Genomic DNA, 17,708 nt, shown 5'->3' with positions numbered 1-17,708 from the left:
AGTCTTTGTTGACCTGTGTTGTCTGGAAATATGCCAAAAGAAGACATTCATGAACAGCAGAAGATGCAAAGCAACAGAATTAATGTTATATTCTACATATGCGGTTTTTTCTTCTTTTTTTTTATACCAAAACAATGTACTTGTATGTAACCCGTGTAATCACCAATACTGTGTTTAGTAACTGTTATCATTTTCTCATTAACTGTAGCCTAACTGAATAGCATTGCATTTCTTTTGTAATTTAATTAGGTAGAACTGTTACATGTAGCCTAACTAGTTACACCCTGACACTGATTATAAAACTTTAGTGTATGTTGTCGATACTGTTAATCACTGCACTTCATGGTCATTGTAACCCCGCCCACGCTAGTCCGGTCAGCTGTGTTTTCACCCTTTCCTTCCCTGCAGCAGCAGCAGCCTGCGGCTCTCTCGTCACCTCAACATGCCATAGAAAAGGAGCGGTATGTGTTCTCTATAGGAGGGGACACTGCAGCATAGTTAGCCTGTTTTTCTTCTTCTAGCAGAGACAAGCTAGGGGCAACAGGTGTGCCGACACCAGCAGGTGAGATGAAGTTTCTTCTTCCTACGACTACTGCAAATCAAAAGCTTTATTTTAGTCCTTTTGTGTGGACAAATGGTTATATGATGGGCAACGTGTTTTCTCTGCAGATGGCTAACGCTGCTGAAAGTACCGCAAAATAAAGGGAGATTAGAGATAAAGAGCGTTTCATTTCTCTCTGTAATTTCTGTTGGGCTAAAAAAAACGCACTGGTTTGTCTGGACCAACAACTTCTGCAAGGAAGTGTTCATGTTTTCATGAACCCACAGGTGAAGCCTTCAACTTATTTTTCCAAGATAAACTCTGTTCAAACTCCCATTGTTACTCATAAGGTGCAGGTATTCACTATCAGTGAGTGTTAGTGACAACAATAGAAGGGGAACTGGTCAGAACACACCCAAAGGGGGGCATACCATAGGCCCAGCTGTTTGCAGTAGCAGTTCATCCTCAGGTGGGTGCTTGTTGTTTGTTTTGTTGCCTCCATAGATGCTGATTTACCTTGGTGACAACAGTGATTTACATTTCTCTCTCTCTCTCTCTCTCTCTCTCTCTCTCTCTCTCTCTCTTTCTCTCTCCCTCTCTCTCTCTCTCATCCAGTGTGTGTGTGTGTGTTTGTGTTTGTCAGGAGGGTAATGGTTTCAGGTTTGACTACATACCTGTTTTTCCGGAGTACACGACACACATGGAGAAGAATGCCTACCTATGGAATGCTCTCATGTTGTGTGTATTTGTTTTATAACTGTGTGGAGAGACTGCAAGTGAAAATGAGTTTAAAAAAACTTCAGTCCAGACTGATATGTCAAATGAAAACATTAAAATTTTATGCTGAATATGGTCCCTCACATATGAATTAAAAAGTGCAATTGCAGTATCTCAGGGCTCACCAAAACAGCTCTGGTTTGTTAATCTGTCTATCGAATATTCACAGCATGTGCTCTTGGCTGCTAATTGTGAAGTTTTATTAACTTTCTCTCCCAATTTTAATCCCCCTCAGATTGTATTAAGCTCAGTCTTCATAATTTATGATTTACTATGTTGATTGATGCATTCTAAAAATCACTTGAAAATCTCCCCCTAGAGAGTGCTTATTGGCATCACATCAAAGCACATTGCAGGCTCTTATCAGATGAGCCATTAAGAGGTCTTTCGTGATACATAACTTTGCAGTTTTCAAATATTCATTTAATTCTGTCTGGCATCCTCTCATAGAAAGTCACCTCTCTTTCATCTCCTTTGATGCCTCTGGTCAACTTCACTGTTTCATCATGATGTCCTGCAAAAACATTTAATGACAGACATAGATGTAAGCTGCTACTGCAACTGACTGGTTCACAGAGGCATACAACTGCAAGGTGGTAATTCTAGTTCTGTTTTGTGTCCCACAGGCTGTTGTGTCCAGCAGTCCTCTGTTTGTATTCCACTTCCCCTTCTTCTCCTCCACCCATCACCCAGCTATGTCGGGAGACACTCTGCAGCGTCTCAGCACCTTGACCCTAAGCATCAAATACCTCAGCCGCCTGCCCCACTTCTCAGACCTCATTCCTCCCTGCCTTCCGTCACCCAGCCCCACTGTCGCTGCCTCCCAGGTCCCTATTCTGTTCCGAGAGCCCTACATCCTGTCGGGCTACCGTCCTGTCCAGCAGCACTGGCACTTCTACCTCCTCAGCCTCTTTCAAAGACATAATGAATCCTTAAACGTGTGGACCCACTTGTTGGCAGGTCCTGTGCTGCTGCTCCGCTGGTGGGCCAACATAGGTGCCCTGGGGTACACCTTGGACACAGCCTCTCTACCTCTGAGCCTCTTCCTGGTGTCGTCCCTCACCTATCTGTTCTGTAGTGTGGCAGCTCACCTCTTGCAGTCTCACTCTGAACATGCACACTACTTCTTCTTCTTCATTGACTATGTTGGTGTAGCTGTGTATCAGTATGGTTGCTCACTTGGCCATTATTTCTACACGTCAGAGGCAGCATGGAGAGAAAGCTGCATTGGGCTCCTGTTCCTACCTGGAGCTGCCTTCTTCGGGTGGCTCTCCTGTGCAGGCTGCTGTTTTGCTAAGGCCAGGTATCGGCGGCCATATCCAATACGGCGTAAAATCTGTCAACTGATCCCTACCACCCTAGCATACATACTGGGCATCAGCCCAGTAGTCCATCGCCTGTTCACTGTCTCCTGGACACAGGATCCCTCACTCTCCTTCCATGCTCTCCAGATTGCCTCTTTCCTTCTGTCCGCCCTGTTCTTCTCCTGTCCCATCCCTGAGCGCTTTTTCCCTGGCTGCTGTGACTTTTTGGGTCAGGGTCACCAGATCTTCCACCTGTTTCTGTCCCTGTGCACGATGTTCCAGCTGGAGGCTCTGTTCCAGGACTATGCCAGGCAGAGAGATACAGTGATGGAGTTATTTGGAGAGAGGCAGCTGTGGTGGGCTTGTGTATCCTTCCCCGCCCTGTTCTTGTGTTGCATCCTGACGGCACTCATTACAATGAAGTACATCACAAAGCAGCTGCAGGGTAAACAAGAAAAAGACAAGTGACAAGAGTTTGTTAATGTGTGTGTCTGAGAGACAAAGATAGAAAGGGGTTGGGTTTAAATGTACCTAACAGAAATATTAATAACAATGATAATAATAATAAAAAAAGCCATATTAGGATTTTTTGTTTACCTGTCAGTTTGTCTGTGAAAAATGTGATTGCATAAAGTATTCCAACAATAAAAATGTCAAAGAACTTCTTGTCTGATACAATTAACAAGTCATCTGACATTTCCAAAGGGTTAAGTCATTGATTCAACGCAGAAATAGTTGGCTCAGTGGACTCCATACTTTGCTAACTATGGCTCAGTAAAGTTTTCCACAGTGAATCATCCTTCCTTTTAATTGCTGCTGATGATGGTTCTGAGGACAATACTAATAAAGGACATTGGTCTCAAACATGTAATTCTATCGGTCATTTTAGGAAATATCAGAATTATCAACACATACATTGTAAATAACTGTAGAGAAGTTGCATTTTCAAGCTCCGTTTACCTAATCATATACAGAAAAAAGCAACTGCGTATTCAAAATTAGCTAACTAGTTTTAGACATACTGCTACTCCAGACGTACGTTGCCAGCTTTAGCTCTCAGAGGTAAATAGCAGTGTCAGCATTAAAATACGGAGTGAAAGAGCAAATCTGGATTATGGAGTTCATTGGCGGATTATGAGACAATGGGCCCCTGGGCACAGATATGCAAAAGGCCCCATTACCTCTCCTACAAAGCAGCAAGGCACACAGACTTGTGTCAGTTTGTGTCTCTTTGTAGTCATGTCATGCCTCTTTGATGTCATTTCATGCTTCTTTGAGGTCATTTTGTGTCTCAGTGGTTGTTTTGTTTCTCTTTATAGTCATTTTGTGTCTCTTTAAGGTCATTTTATGTGTCCTTATAGTCATTTTCTGTTTGCTTGAAGTCATTTTCTGTTTGCTTGAAGTCATTTTGTGTCTCTTTGGGGTCATTTTGTGTCTTGTTGAGGGCATTTTGTTTCTTTTTGAAGTCATTTTGTGCCTCTTTGGGGTCATTTTGTGTCTGTGAAATCATTTTGTTTCTATGTAGTCATGTTATGTCTCTTTGAGGTCATTTAGTCTCTGTGGTTGTTTTGTGTCTCTTTGAAGTCATTTTTTGCCTCTTTGGGGTGATTTTGTGTCTCTGTGAAATCATTTCCTGTCTGTGCAGTCATTTTGTTTTTCTTTGTGGTTTTTTTGTTTATCTTTGTAGTCATCTTGTGCTTCCTTGAGGTCATGTTGTGTCTCTTTGAGATCATTTTGTATCTATTTGAGGTCATTGAATTTGTGTCTGTTTTAGGGCATTATGTGTCTCTTTGGGGTCATTTTGTGTTTCTTTATAGTCATTTTGTGACAAACTTGAGGCCCCTAGGCCTGTGCCTGGTGGGCCCGTTCAGTAATCTGTCCATGTGTTCATCGAAGTGGCCCAGCCAGATAGTGGGATTTGGGTGAACAAAGAGGCTAGTTTAACACTAAGGCAGGGGGAAAGAGCGCATGGACACAAGCTGGCAGGAGGGTCTCCACGTGGTCAAAATCCCTCAGCAGATCCAGTTATAGAAAAATGTGTGTGTGTGTGTGTGTGTGTGTGTGTTTGTGCCTGTCTGCATGTGTAGGAAAAGATGACAGAAGACAACACTGACCCACAGGGGCAAAAGGCAGCACCTGCATGGTTTTTCATATATTTCTTTGCTCAATCCAATGGTCTCTACAACCCTTAAGATGTGCTGAAAAGCAAAAAAAAAAAAAGAAAGAAGTGGGAGCAGATGAAAGACTGGCTTACCTCAGCATAATGAGCAGCATAATGTAGCAAGTGCATATGGAGAGCATGAGACAACAAAAACAGAAACCAAAGCAAAGTGGAAAAAGTCACAAATCCTTGGAAAATACTGAATATTTAGAGCTAGCTATTAAAAAAATCAAGGGTCTTTTGATGCTAATGTTAAACACAGAAATATGTTGTTGACCCTGTTTGTCCACATGGAGGAAACAAGGCTGTTGTCAGTGTGTCTCTGTGGTTTTGCCTGTTCTTTGTTAGTTGCTAAATATTGTATTGCAGTCATGTTAAGCAGGTAGCCACACCTTTTGTTTCTAATATGTAGAATGAATTCCCTCAGGATGAGTTTCAGGATGGCCCAGTATCAGTCAGTGCTCAGGAGTCTGTTTTTAAAGCGATAGTTTTCACAAATACATTTAGGTAAATGTTACTCTTTGCTTTCTTGATGAAGGTTAAAGTTACAGTTGATAACTTTTATGAAAATAACCTTCTTGCTGATACTGTCACTGTATCCTGACAGCAGTGCACAAGAGAGATAATCTGTAAAGACAAGAATTCATGTCCCTCCTCCTACTCCTACACATCGTGTGAAAACCAAGCACCACCCACCAGCCAGAGCAAACTTTCTCATTTTACAGTTAAACAGTACAAAAATATGTTTCTGAAAACATCTAAGGAGAGAAATAGTCAGTGCAGAAACAGAATCTTGATTAATATTTGATCAACACTGCCTAGTTTTTTAAAGTGATTGACATGACTGACAGCTGCGTTAGAGACTCCTCAGCTTGATTGGTTGTTTTCATTCACGTGCGATAATGCCATTAGAAGCCCTATGAGGAAGCGGAGGAACATGATTTTTGTCTCATGCATAGATTTCATAAAATAATGGATGTAGCAACGGTGACATCACCCATTGGTTTGTCAACTCCCTTTCTGAAGCCTTGAGTTCAGCATGTTGGCCGTTGCCATCTTGGTTTCTTTTTTGGAGTCAGGAGTGACCATCTCTGGACAACGGCTGTGGAGGAGTAAGGGGTGGATCTGGATCTAAATTGAGGACACAGTCGAGAGACAGCCTGTCACCCAAAGTGACCTGTAAGGCATGACCCAGAAATGCAGATCACTGGCACCCTTCTATAATGTAGTCTGTAATGACATGACAACACACAATAACCTTCGGATGATATTTTTCTGGTGTCACATTGGAAGAAGTGGAGCAGGGTGGATCATTGTGGATAAATTAGCTGAAATCCTGTTGGTAACGTGTTGCTAAAATTACTGTAATGTGTTACCCTCAACACTGTTTATGAAGCAGACACACAAAGCACAAAATTTCAGCTTGGACTCTTCTTTGTCTCAGCTCTCACAGCCCAAAGAGACATGCAATCATGCCACGCCTAAAAATCACCTCTAAAGTTTATGGTGGATATTTTCTTCTTACCTTTGTAGGCTACAGAGCCGGACTAGCTGATTCCTCTTCTTTCCAGACTGTTAAGATGTTAAGCTAAGCTAAACAGCTGCTGGCTGAATCTTCATTTTCAACTTACCAGATTGGTATCAAACTTCTCATCTAACTCTCGGCAAGAAAGCAAATGACTGCAGCCTATTTTCTGAAATCTCAGTTGGAGAGGATTTTTTCCCCTTAAATATTGAATGATGAAATGTTTTGAAATGTGGTAGCCAGTACAGAAAAGCTAAATCTTAAAACTATTTGAGAAAGGCTACAGGATAATGAGTCTGTTATTTGAGATATGGTTTGTATGTGCACGAAGGCCCACTTTCCTCTGCAGAGTTAAACTCAGCTAGTGTCAGGAAGGTTATTGTTTTTCCAATTTGCCCTCAAATAGAGATTATTTGTTGGCTGGGTTCATTCCTATATGAGCAAATTGTGCTTTCAGGATTATGTTACAAATATTAGAAATTGGCTATGATTCCTGCAGGCTTCCTTTCCCCCTGCAGTGAGAGTGGGGCTATTGATTTTGCTTTGTGCCGCTGAGCAAATCTCACACAGATCTCAGAGAGGGAACAAATGAATTTGTTGAGAGCTATGGATTGCCTGATCTGCAGTGCTTCAGGAGATGATTACGACAGAATGGGGCTGTTAAACAAGTAATGGGCATAGGCGTTACTTGGTGTCAGTGTCATTACTAACAAAGAGGTATGTGTGTAATCTTTAAAGAGTCAAGGGTGGTGAGGTATGTGAGTGTGGATGTGTATGTTCGGGGAAGTTATTGAAATTCTTTTTCTACTTTACCTTTATGTATGTCTCTGCAGCTGTGAAGATTTATCTTGTAGCAAATAGGTTATTAAAGAAATAGTTCCATTTTGCTTATTCACATTTTTGCAGATAGTTAGATGATACCACTGTAATATCTGGCTGTTAGAATTTACCAGACAGATGTGGGGGTGATCTCAGTCTTCTCATCTAACTCTCAGCAAGAAGGCAAATATGTACAAAATGTCTGACTAAAACACTGAGCTTTCTAAACAAAGTCTACACTTTAGTGAAACCTAATAGAAATCAACAGAAATCAGTATACATGCAATTTTACACACTTTTCTAAAAATGGAAAAACATTGTTTATGGTGGGGGGAAACAGCAGGAGGAAACTGTATGAAACATGTTTAATTATTATCGATAAAGCATGACTGCAGAATTACGTAATTGGTCTGCTCCCTTGGCACTGACTGTGGTAATTCCACTGACCAAGCAGTCGACTTCAGGGCTGACAGCGTGTGCATGCAGGAGTAGCTGGAAACCAACACAAAGTATATCTTGTATACATGCTGGTATTTATTTTTGTGTAGGCTTTCCAGCAGTTGCTACATTCATTTGCTCACTAACCAGTCATCTTAGCTGTAGTGGCCCCGCAAGACATTTTTCAGAGGAGTGGCCAGGTGGAGCCACTGATAATCTTGGGGTGGCAAACCAAAACCAAAAATCATAACTGAATTTCAGGAAACATTTCCAGGATATTTTGGCTTAATGTTTGTACAGTAGGAGGAAGTGGAAATGTGTAGTCCATCTCTCTATACAGTGACATCATAATATTCTGCAAAAAACACTTTTCTGGTCATTACTCAACATCATAACTCAGGAACAGAAGATGAAATACTTGGATCAGATACTAAATTGATGACACTAATTTTGGGTGCCCAGCTTGAAACTGTGCTAATTGTATAGATCGTCTGTGCTGTTGGGGGACAATGGGTGTGAAGCATCCATGTTTCCACAGACACGGATGTAAACTGTAACAGAAACTTGACAGGTAAACAGAGGCATACAGACGCAAGGTGGTAATTCTTGTTTTTAATATAGACCACAGGAATAACATGTATGACTTTTGAAAATGGATATAATTTCCGTTTAAAAAGAGAAATTTACAGCTTCAAATTGAAGGAGTACACTGTAAGAAAAACAGGTGGGGGAGGGACATTAATTGTATAATGGTGGATGTAAGCACTACAGCGGTGACTTTATCATATACATCATCCCTTAGTTTCCTGCCTCAAGCTCTGATCTTTTCAAAGTGAAAGTGATCTAAAACATGGTAATCCAGTTACACTGGCCCTGTCTGCATCCAAAGCCTGCTCTGTGTCAGAACAATGATCCTTTTTTCTGTAATACCTCCCTTGTGAGTGGGATTTCAGTGGTTCCAGCCAATCGGCTCTCGGCACAGAGACCAAGGAGAAGAAACTAATGTGCACTGCAACAGCAGTGGGTTTTTTTGGTGCCTTTTACTGGGCATTTATTGTATACCCAACTACCAGCCAGTGCACAAGTAAAAATAGAATTGTAACTGACTATGTAAGAACATGGATTCATATTATGGCCTGCATATTAACAGAATAACTATGTAAAAACTATGTTTGAGACAATGTAATAAATTATGCATGACTCATAAATCAGGAATACGACACTACAAAGCTGACTGCATATTTGAAATGTGTAAAGTTACGAGTGTGAAGCTGCCCTCGGCCTGCGATGAGCTGCCAATTTTCTGCAGTCATGTAAACTGCTGCCACGGGGAGGTGTTGTTTGAAAGTGTGTGTGTGTGTGTGTTTGTGTGTCTGCCTAATGAGCTTTCCCCTGCTATGCCGCTACAGTACACACATGAATTAACATCAGTGGGTTGGTTCAGCTCTCAGCTCACCCTCCCCCCAGGAGGATTTTTAGCATAAGTATGGACATTTCCCTGTATTAATTGATTGAGTTTTTCCTGTTGATCCACCACCATCTTTCCAGATTACTGTGCGCACATTCCAGCATTCCCGGAAGCCGCAGACATCTCAGGTGCTGAGGCATTCAGGTGCAGATGTGATTTAGTGATGGCAAAAAACACAATGGGCTGTTTATGTGCTCATGTCAGCACCTCCTTCATAACAGACAGGATACCAATGAAGTAAGTCCCTCCCTGAGTCACCTGCCTGCTGGGAGCCACATAAAACAAAGGTAGCTGAATGACTGACGGCAGTTGGTGACAGAGTTACAGCGGAGTCAAGCAGCATACAACGTAAGTTATCAACTCTGTATTTTTTATTTTTTTTGGCTTTATTGTGTGTCCTTTTAAGAATTTGTCATCTAGAAAATGCTTGACTTCAATATGTGAGATGCTGTGTGTTAACTGAACAACATCAAATTGTATCTAATGGAAAAATAATTGTAAAGAATTATACCCACTTTGGTTGCTAATGAATTGGATGTAACAATATGAGCCTACTTTGACGATACCTTTGGCATGGTTTTGCCAGTCTTTCCAGAGCACTAGGACAATGGCTCCAATAGGGATGGTAGACATGTTGGGTGGGTTTTCATCCCCAGAGGTGGGCATCATCTCCCTCGTCGTCTTCCTAGTCCTCAGCATCACTCTCGTCGCCCTTTGCGCCAGGTGTAACAGGTGAGGAAGGATAAAAGGTGACATAGTATTCTTGTGTGGAGTCATGTCTGTCTTCCTGGAGTATACTAAAAAATATAAGCTGCCTCTGACCATTTGCTCTCCTCAATGCTGTCACTCAAAAGGAGTTAAAGGAATTAAGAGCAGTACCACCTAATGTATGAGTAATGATGACCAATGCTGCCACCCAGTATAAAACAAGTCTCCTGTTCACAATACGTTGGCTGATTCATTTTTCTGTCATTGGGCTTGCAAGGCTTTAATTGCTATTGATCACTTTTGAGCAGCACAGAACAGAGACTTGTTCAACTCGATGGGTGATTTTTGATGAAGGGTGTTGCCTGTTTAAAGAGGAGGAAGCAAAGAGCAGTCAGATAGCATTGTCAGGCTGAGGTGGTTGAGCCAAATGGGCTGGGCTTAGATCATTAACCTTCAAAAGAATGGTCTTTCCAGTCAGATCTGTGTGTGGGTGTGTGCATGCGCACATTTTTTATACAATTCTATGCATGCACGTGTGTTTGCACACCCTTTACTGTGGTTGTCACGCCAAACATACCAGTGACAGTGACACAGAGTAACTGTGAGGTGAAACATCAGTCTTATCTCCTGCAGTCTGCTTCTGTACATTCCGGAGCTTGTTTGTCAGTCAGAGGAATGAAACCTGAGTGGAACTGTAGTGATAGATTGCAATCATAATTCATAAGATTGTTTGTATATTTAAAGGAGGGGAAAGCACTGGTGTGTTGATTGGGTTAAGACAAAGAACAAATGTGGTGCAATATTGCATCAAGAAATACTTCAGGGAGAAACACAAGGAAGACTTTATTAGTCTGACTTGTGATGATTACATTTTTTTTGTGTATTATGTTTTCACTTGCTGAAAGAGATCAATTGCTTTAAATGTTTTTAACTAAGTGTATCCTTTTGGGGAAATTCACAGGAGCTTTTGTATGTCTTTTAAGTAAATCTAGATCAAGTACCAATCGAGACAAATCCTTATCAAGTCATAAGCCTCAGTAAAGCAAGTTTGAGTCACGTTTCAAGTCCTGAAGAGCAAGTTCCAAGCCCAAAGCAAGTCCAAGAATAGTGCAATTCTTGTCTCAAGTCTTGTCAAAGCAAGTCTAAGTCTAGTCGGGTTCACACTGGATGCAGAAGCGCCCAATTTGTTAATTGTCATGCATCCACCTGACAGCAGTGGCCTGGCCGTTCACACCAGAAGTGCATTTCTCTGCACTGGTCAGCATATATTCTCGCATTTATCACAGTCAGATCATTAATATTATATTCAACATACACTTTATATCATTTACAGTACATTTTCAGTGTGTTTTCCTGCCAGATTTGCTCACCGAAAAAACAGACCAGACGCCAAAATTATCACTGCAGATCATGAGCCGGCCTGAGTGCTCGGCACCGTGCCGTGTCCAGTGTGAACAGCCCAATTGGTTAACATGGGTGCCAAAAGTAAACAGGCAGTGCTCCATGGAAAGGACTCACCCGGCGTGAGTTGTCTGCTAAATGGAGGTTTGATTCCCAGTTCCTCCAGTCCACATGTCAAAGTGTTCTTAGACAAGACACTGAACCCGAAGTTGTTTCAGATGGCTGAGCCATCAGTATGTGAGCATGTGTGTGGATGTTTAACCAAATAGCAGGTGTTACCTAGTAAGATAGTCTGGGCTTCCAGTATATGAGTGTGTGTGAATGGGTGAATGTGGCATGTAGTGTGCAGCACTTTAGGTGGTTGGACCTCAGTCTTGTCGAAGCAAAATTAAGTCTAGTCTCAAGTCTTACCAAAGCAAGTCAGACACATCCTCAAGTCTTGTCAAGGCCAATTCAAGTCTAGTCTCAAGTTTTATTCAAGCAAGTCCAAGTCTACTCTCAAAGCTTGTCTATGCAAGTCCCAGACTAGTCTCAAGTCTTGTCAAAGCAGATCAAAGTCTATTCTTTAGTCCTCTTAAAATAAGCCTCAAGTGAAGTCTCAAGTCTTGTCAAATCAAGCCACAATTCAAATCTAAGTTCTTGTTAAAGCAAATTCCAAGTACATTGTTAGGTCTTGGTAAAGCAAGTTTAAATAAAGTCTCAAGTCTTTGGGTAAAATTCAAGTCAAATTTCAAATTAAGTGCAAATCTTGTATGTCTCTAAAATAACAGCTTTGTCAAGAACACAACATTAGTGGCTCTGTTGGTTAAGTTTAAGAGAATGAGAAATTTTGCCTGGCCTCAGTTGAGCCAGTTGGGTTTAGTCAACTCCAACAAAGATTAAGTATAAACAGGGATTTAGTATATACTGTGCTGGATGGTTGAAAGGTGCAGTGAAGCAGGACAGGATGATGGCCACTATGGACACAAAGACTTTTTGGAGAAAGAGCAGGGGACTTTGACCAGGGTGTATGTACCTGAGCGAACTACGATAATAAAGACAACAAGGATACAAACTTGTAAGAAAAAAGTCAGAGACAGAACAAGTGACAGACGCACAGCGTTTTAAAGGTGTTGAGCCATAAATTGAATGTACATATGTGAGCAGGACTGCATGCACCTTTGTCCCTATTCACATTAAGTACACACAGATGTGGGATATCATAACACTAAATAACCTCTCTTTTTCTTTTTTGTTATCCACAGGAACTCTGGTAACGCATATGATGTGAGCGGCACAACGGTATGAACTGACAGTTTTTTTTTAATCTTCCTCTCTCTCTGTTTCCTGTTCTTTCCTTCCCTGTCTCTATGAGCCTGTCGCTACAGAGCTCACTCCATTCATACAACACCATCTTCAACATCTAAATGTAGCATCTATTGCACTTCAGTAGCTGCCAATTAGGAGTATTAAGCGGTGATTATCAGCAATCAGCAGGAGGACTGTCGAGGCTGAAATACTGTCGCTGATATTGGCCTCATTAGATTCAAACCATGCAAACCCATGGGACAAATGAAAATAGATTGGGCCATCAATGAAAATATATAATTATGTTAAGTTTTGCTCAAAAATGTTACAAGGAAATTAATCAGGATAGGATTAATGTCAGCTTAAAATGACAAATGTTTTGGGTAGGGCGTGCAGAATCAATGCTAACATTTTCATACTGTAATATTCTATTTCAAAATCAAAGATAATAATAATGATGTCGCAGCATATTACACACATCCTGGAGCAAGCTGTTCTCATTCAGTGTAATTTTGAGGCAGAAGGCTGTGATCACGTGAACTACAGTAGGGTGTCGTAGGGCCACTGTAGAGCCACAGTGTCCACAATGGGAGGTGGACGCGGTGGTGGACAAAAAACACAGGACTTTGACTTGGGTGGCAAGTACTTTTTTGTCTTAGGATGGCAAAGGCATGTCCTGCCATACTCTGCCTTCCTCTGCCTCTGATTGACTGATTGATATTCTTACCCTAACCAATTCCACTCCTCTTGCCTAAACCTAACCAACCTTACCAACCCAACCAACTCCACCAACCCAACCACTAGCACTAGCCATTCAGAGGAGTAGCGCAGATCAACCTCACAATCAATCATCAATCATCACAACCTAAAATCAACCAAATATCAACATCTAACAATGTTAGTGGCCAGTGGGGTCAGTAAGAAAAAGTCCAACCTTGACACCTGCAACTCTTTCTGATGTGCCATCTAATTCAAAAGATCAAAACAACATCCATGATCACCATCACAGGCGTGGAAGGAGGAAACTGTGATCACAGCTAGTCTGCTATGAAACCAAAAGATAAAACCATTGGTTGGTTGTGAAAAGACGTTTTTTTCCTGTTACTTTCTTGTGCTGTAATGGGCATTACCACATGTCATGCAAAAAGAAAGCTCCAAAATGTCCAAAACGTTCTATAGAAGGTTCTTTCACCGTTTTATATCTTAAATATAATATACTCAATCTTGTGAGGTGTCATTATGCCTGAATGTAACTAAATTGTACAGTGTTGTAAGACCATATAAGTGAAAGTATATATATTTGTTCCTTTGGACAGGGCCAGGTTAGCTATTTTACCAGTTTACAGTCTTTATGCTAAGTTAAGCTAACTGTCTGCTGGCTTTAGCTTCATATTTACCTTCAGATCATGTACATACAAACATCATATAATCCTTTAAACCCTTTTTGTCTTCTCTACAACAGACTGATGGAGCCAACGGGACTGCTGGCACAAAGACAAGAGGAACCAGCGGTGAGTTCTTTGTAAATGGAAACCAGATTTTTAATCATTTGTCAAACAAATGTTTGTTATGCTTACATTTTTTTCACTGACATTTCCAGCACCAGAGACATCATGGAGGACCCATGAAATGCCTGCCAGCACACTGGAAAGAAGTAGAACAGCAACCAACTAACCAGCCAGTTCCAGTCCTGAACACTAACCCCACAGCCACATAAACACATCACAGAAAGCATACGTTCTCAATTTCTAAGGCAAGATGCAGGAAAGTGGACAATTCACGCTCTTCATCACATTGCACAGAACCCCAGTTTTCCACACTTGACATTGTCCCAAATGGACAGATGGACAGAAAAAGAGAGGAGTGGTAGGAGGAAGAGTTGGCCCTGTCCTCTGCCAGCTCGAGCCACCATCCACACCTTGTCTTCATCATGTCAGGCTTTACTTATCTGGATCTTCTCTTAAAGGAAGAACCTCTTTTCTCATTTATGGATCCTTAATTCATCTGATAACAACTTTTCATATACAGACTTTCTATTGACTTCTCTGAGTGTTTTACATTTTGCTTTTTTGGAGAGTTTGGATTCTGTTTTTACCATTCTTTTCCATTCAGGAAATTATTGCTTCCAACGTAAGTGAACCGTGTTCAGGGAACTAATGACATGATGAAATTGTCATGAAGCTTTTGCCTGAGTAGAATGCAGACAAAGACACCAGTATAAGGCTTGTTTACCACAAATCATGTTTACGTCTTAGTTTGACATGTTGGAAATATGCTTATTGGCCTTCTTGTTGAAAGTTACATGAGAAGATCAATTTAAGTCTCATATGTAAGTGTGGTACCAAGCCAAATTCCTTGTATGTGAAAACCTACTTGGCAATAAAACTGATTCTGATTCTGATTCTGGTATAAATATTCTCATGAGTCTCTGCAAGAAAGCCAATAAACACAAACTGCTCTATACTCTGGAGTTTAAAGGTCCAGTGCTTGTGATTTAGGGGGATATATTGGCAGAAATGGTAAATAATGTTCATAACTATGTTTATACTAGTTAATAATGATCTGAAAATAAGAACTGTGTTTTCGTTACCTTAAAATGAGCTGTTGTGTCTAAATACACAGAGGGTTGTCTCGATTGGAGTCCGCCATGTTGTCCGACAGTAGCACAAAGTGGACAAATCAAAAACTGGTTTTAGATTGGGCCATTGGAGTTTTTGCGTCAGCCACTGCAGTTCTCCTACATACCAGTAGTTCTCCTACATGTAGGCATGTAGGAGAAGTACAATGGCCTGTAGTTGTGGCCATGTCAATGTAGTTCTCCTACATACTAGTAGGTCTCCTACATGAAGGCATATTGGAGAGCTACAATGGCCTGTAGTTCTGGTCATGCCCAAGTTCTCCTACATGCTGGGCATGTAGGAGGTTAGTATCAGTTTGAAATGACAGTTTAGAGTTCTGCGACCTCACTGCTAGATGCCACTAAATCTTAAACACTGGACCTTTAATATTATGGGATATATTATTCATTAAACCTCTGACAGTCACTGGTTTCCACTCATGCATGTATCACATAAATATCAATGAGCTGATTCTTGAAAGTGGCTTGAAGTTTGTAATCCATCACAGTGAACATTGATTCATGTCACACAATTTAAGCAGTTTGAAGAGTCTACCAACTGATTTTCATGCTGTAGGGAAATAAGTGGGATCCAAGGTCTGGAACAGTGAGAAAAATGCATCCAAAATTCTTAAACACATCAGTAGGCTACGGTTAGCAAAGCGCTTGCCAAAAATGTTAGGTATATAGGATTTGTAGTATCTGGGATAACACATACAAAACCATTGGTATGGTCCTTTATTCATACTTTTTAACTACACTGTTGCACTGTTATCCTGGATAGGGTAATGGAAGATGATGAAGGCAGAGACTTTTGGTTATGCAGTGTATGTGTCGAGGGGAATTTTCAAACTTTTGGTGAACTTTCATTATGAATGAAGGGATCAACCTTCTGTTTCTTTTTGTTCTTTTGTATTCTTCTCTTTTTGTTCCAGTGTTTCTCACATTGGCGCAGGGTAAGTCTACGGTGTGGAATTACTTTTTTTGTAAACATGTATGACATTCATGATACTCGCGGGTCTGTTTGTCCTGGAAACAAAGACAGTTTCAAAGCTATCCTTATCCTTCCAATGAGATGGGAGTGGCACCTGGGCTCACAAAACCATAAAGCAGGGTGGAGTTGTCATTCTTGTAATGCCAGATGTCATGCCTTGCCTTGCCATATTTATCTGATGAACTGTCCAAATAAAACACACCCTAGTCAGACAACCAATGTCAGTGATTCTGCTTCTCCTGCCACTCTACAATTTCTTAGTGTCCTACTGTAAGCAACGTGCCATTACATGAACACAACATGTTCTGCTTAAGTGACAGTTTTAGTCATTTCACGAGATTTCCATGTGTATCAGTGGTTATCACTGGTTCAAAGTGGGCTGGCCAGTTAGAAAAAGGTGTTATTTTTTACACTAATCATGTGACAACCTGAATCATTGTGAATTACAGAATGCAGCCCAGTTACCAGAAGAAAATTATTGCATAGTACCTTTCTGCAAGCTACTGATACATTACATTTGTACATTTCATATGTATCATATCAGCGTTTTTTTTTAAGTGACTTAGTTTATGAGCTCACTTTGTCATTGAGAGGTGGAGGGGATGGTGGATGTTGTGACACCAAGGGAGATGCATGCAGAAACTGCAGATCACTGCAGAACCCTATTTGAAACCAACAAACAACAAACTTGTTGTTTTTTAGCAAGTCGGCCCTGAGTTTCCAGCGACTTTTTAGCAAGACATCACTGCTTTTACAGCAGGGATTGTGCCCAGGTATCAGAAACCTGGTATTTTTGAGCCAAAACATGATCTTTTCCCTCCATAACTAAGTGACTAAACCTAACAACACATTAACTACAGCAGTCTTGAAATACAAAGAAACAGGGGCGATTCTAGGATCATATCAGACACTTTTTGGGAAAGTCTGTGACTAAACCATCAAATTTGATAAAGGTTATTTAAATACTGAGCCACAGCAAAAGAGGAATGGATTGGAATCATAAAAGGAACATATCGTAACCCTAATTTCTGGGGGAGGATAACTCATTTTGATACAGCAGCTCCTCAACATACACATAAACAGTATGTATGTTTCTGGAGTAAACCAGCCCCCTATAGTGAGTACCAAAAATACCAAAAAATGGACCTTGGACTTATTTTTTGGACTTTTATTTGAAATGCAGTGCACAACATGTAACATTAACACATTAACAGTAATTGACTTTTTCAATGTTTGTCTCTGCCTTTTTCCTTCTTGTCTGTATTATATAATATAAATACATAAATAAAAATATTCTTCAAAAAAGAATAGTGCTTGAAATCTACAAAATAATAATAATAATAAATACACACAATAGGAGTTATAATGTTAATGTGCATCCAGGGGGGTGGGGGGTGGGGGTGCTGTATTTTTGTTGTTAAAATATTACGTTGCAACTAAGTATACTGTATGGTTTTGACACTTTTCTAGCTTGTTAAAAAGGGACATACAGTTAAAAAAAAAAAAAATCTCTCAAATTTTAGGGGTGCTGGGATTCAATTTAGGGGTGCACCCCCAAAAATGGGCTAGAAACGCCTATGCAAAGAAATATTTTTTTCAAGGTATCTATTCTGTGGTTTGCAGAAACATACAATGCCAACATTTATTCTGGCAATTGGGTTGCTGAAT

At 40.7% G+C, this 17,708-nt stretch overlaps 1 protein-coding gene and 1 long non-coding RNA gene across 4 annotated transcripts; both read left to right on the top strand.

Moving 5' to 3' along the window:
* The first annotated feature begins 409 nt into the window (after window positions 1–409).
* paqr8 (progestin and adipoQ receptor family member VIII) lies at window positions 410–3,488 on the top strand. Of its 3 annotated transcripts, XM_078174111.1 has the most exons (3): window positions 410–562; window positions 670–1,010; window positions 1,945–3,488. In XM_078174111.1, the coding sequence occupies exon 3, from the start codon at window positions 2,014–2,016 to the stop codon at window positions 3,088–3,090; it is 1,077 nt and encodes a 358-aa protein (XP_078030237.1). In that variant the 5' UTR covers window positions 410–562; window positions 670–1,010; window positions 1,945–2,013; the 3' UTR covers window positions 3,091–3,488. The 3 variants fall into 3 exon arrangements, with proteins under 3 accessions (XP_078030237.1, XP_033504094.1, XP_033504090.1); XM_033648203.2 differs by lacking the exon at window positions 670–1,010; XM_033648199.2 differs by having other exon boundaries at window positions 670–3,488.
* Window positions 3,489–9,223: 5,735 nt separating this feature from the next.
* On the top strand, window positions 9,224–16,255 carry LOC144466566 (uncharacterized). Its single transcript, XR_013493177.1, has 5 exons — window positions 9,224–9,381; window positions 9,620–9,765; window positions 12,387–12,423; window positions 13,892–13,940; window positions 14,030–16,255. It is a non-coding gene; the product is annotated as an uncharacterized LOC144466566 (long non-coding RNA).
* Window positions 16,256–17,708: the final 1,453 nt, after the last annotated feature.

The sequence above is a fragment of the Epinephelus lanceolatus genome, chromosome 13 (genome assembly GCF_041903045.1).
Source record: "Epinephelus lanceolatus isolate andai-2023 chromosome 13, ASM4190304v1, whole genome shotgun sequence".
Classification (NCBI taxonomy): domain Eukaryota; kingdom Metazoa; phylum Chordata; class Actinopteri; order Perciformes; family Serranidae; genus Epinephelus; species Epinephelus lanceolatus.
Note: the sequence above shows the minus strand (reverse complement) of the source record. Positions and strands in the feature narration are given on the sequence as shown.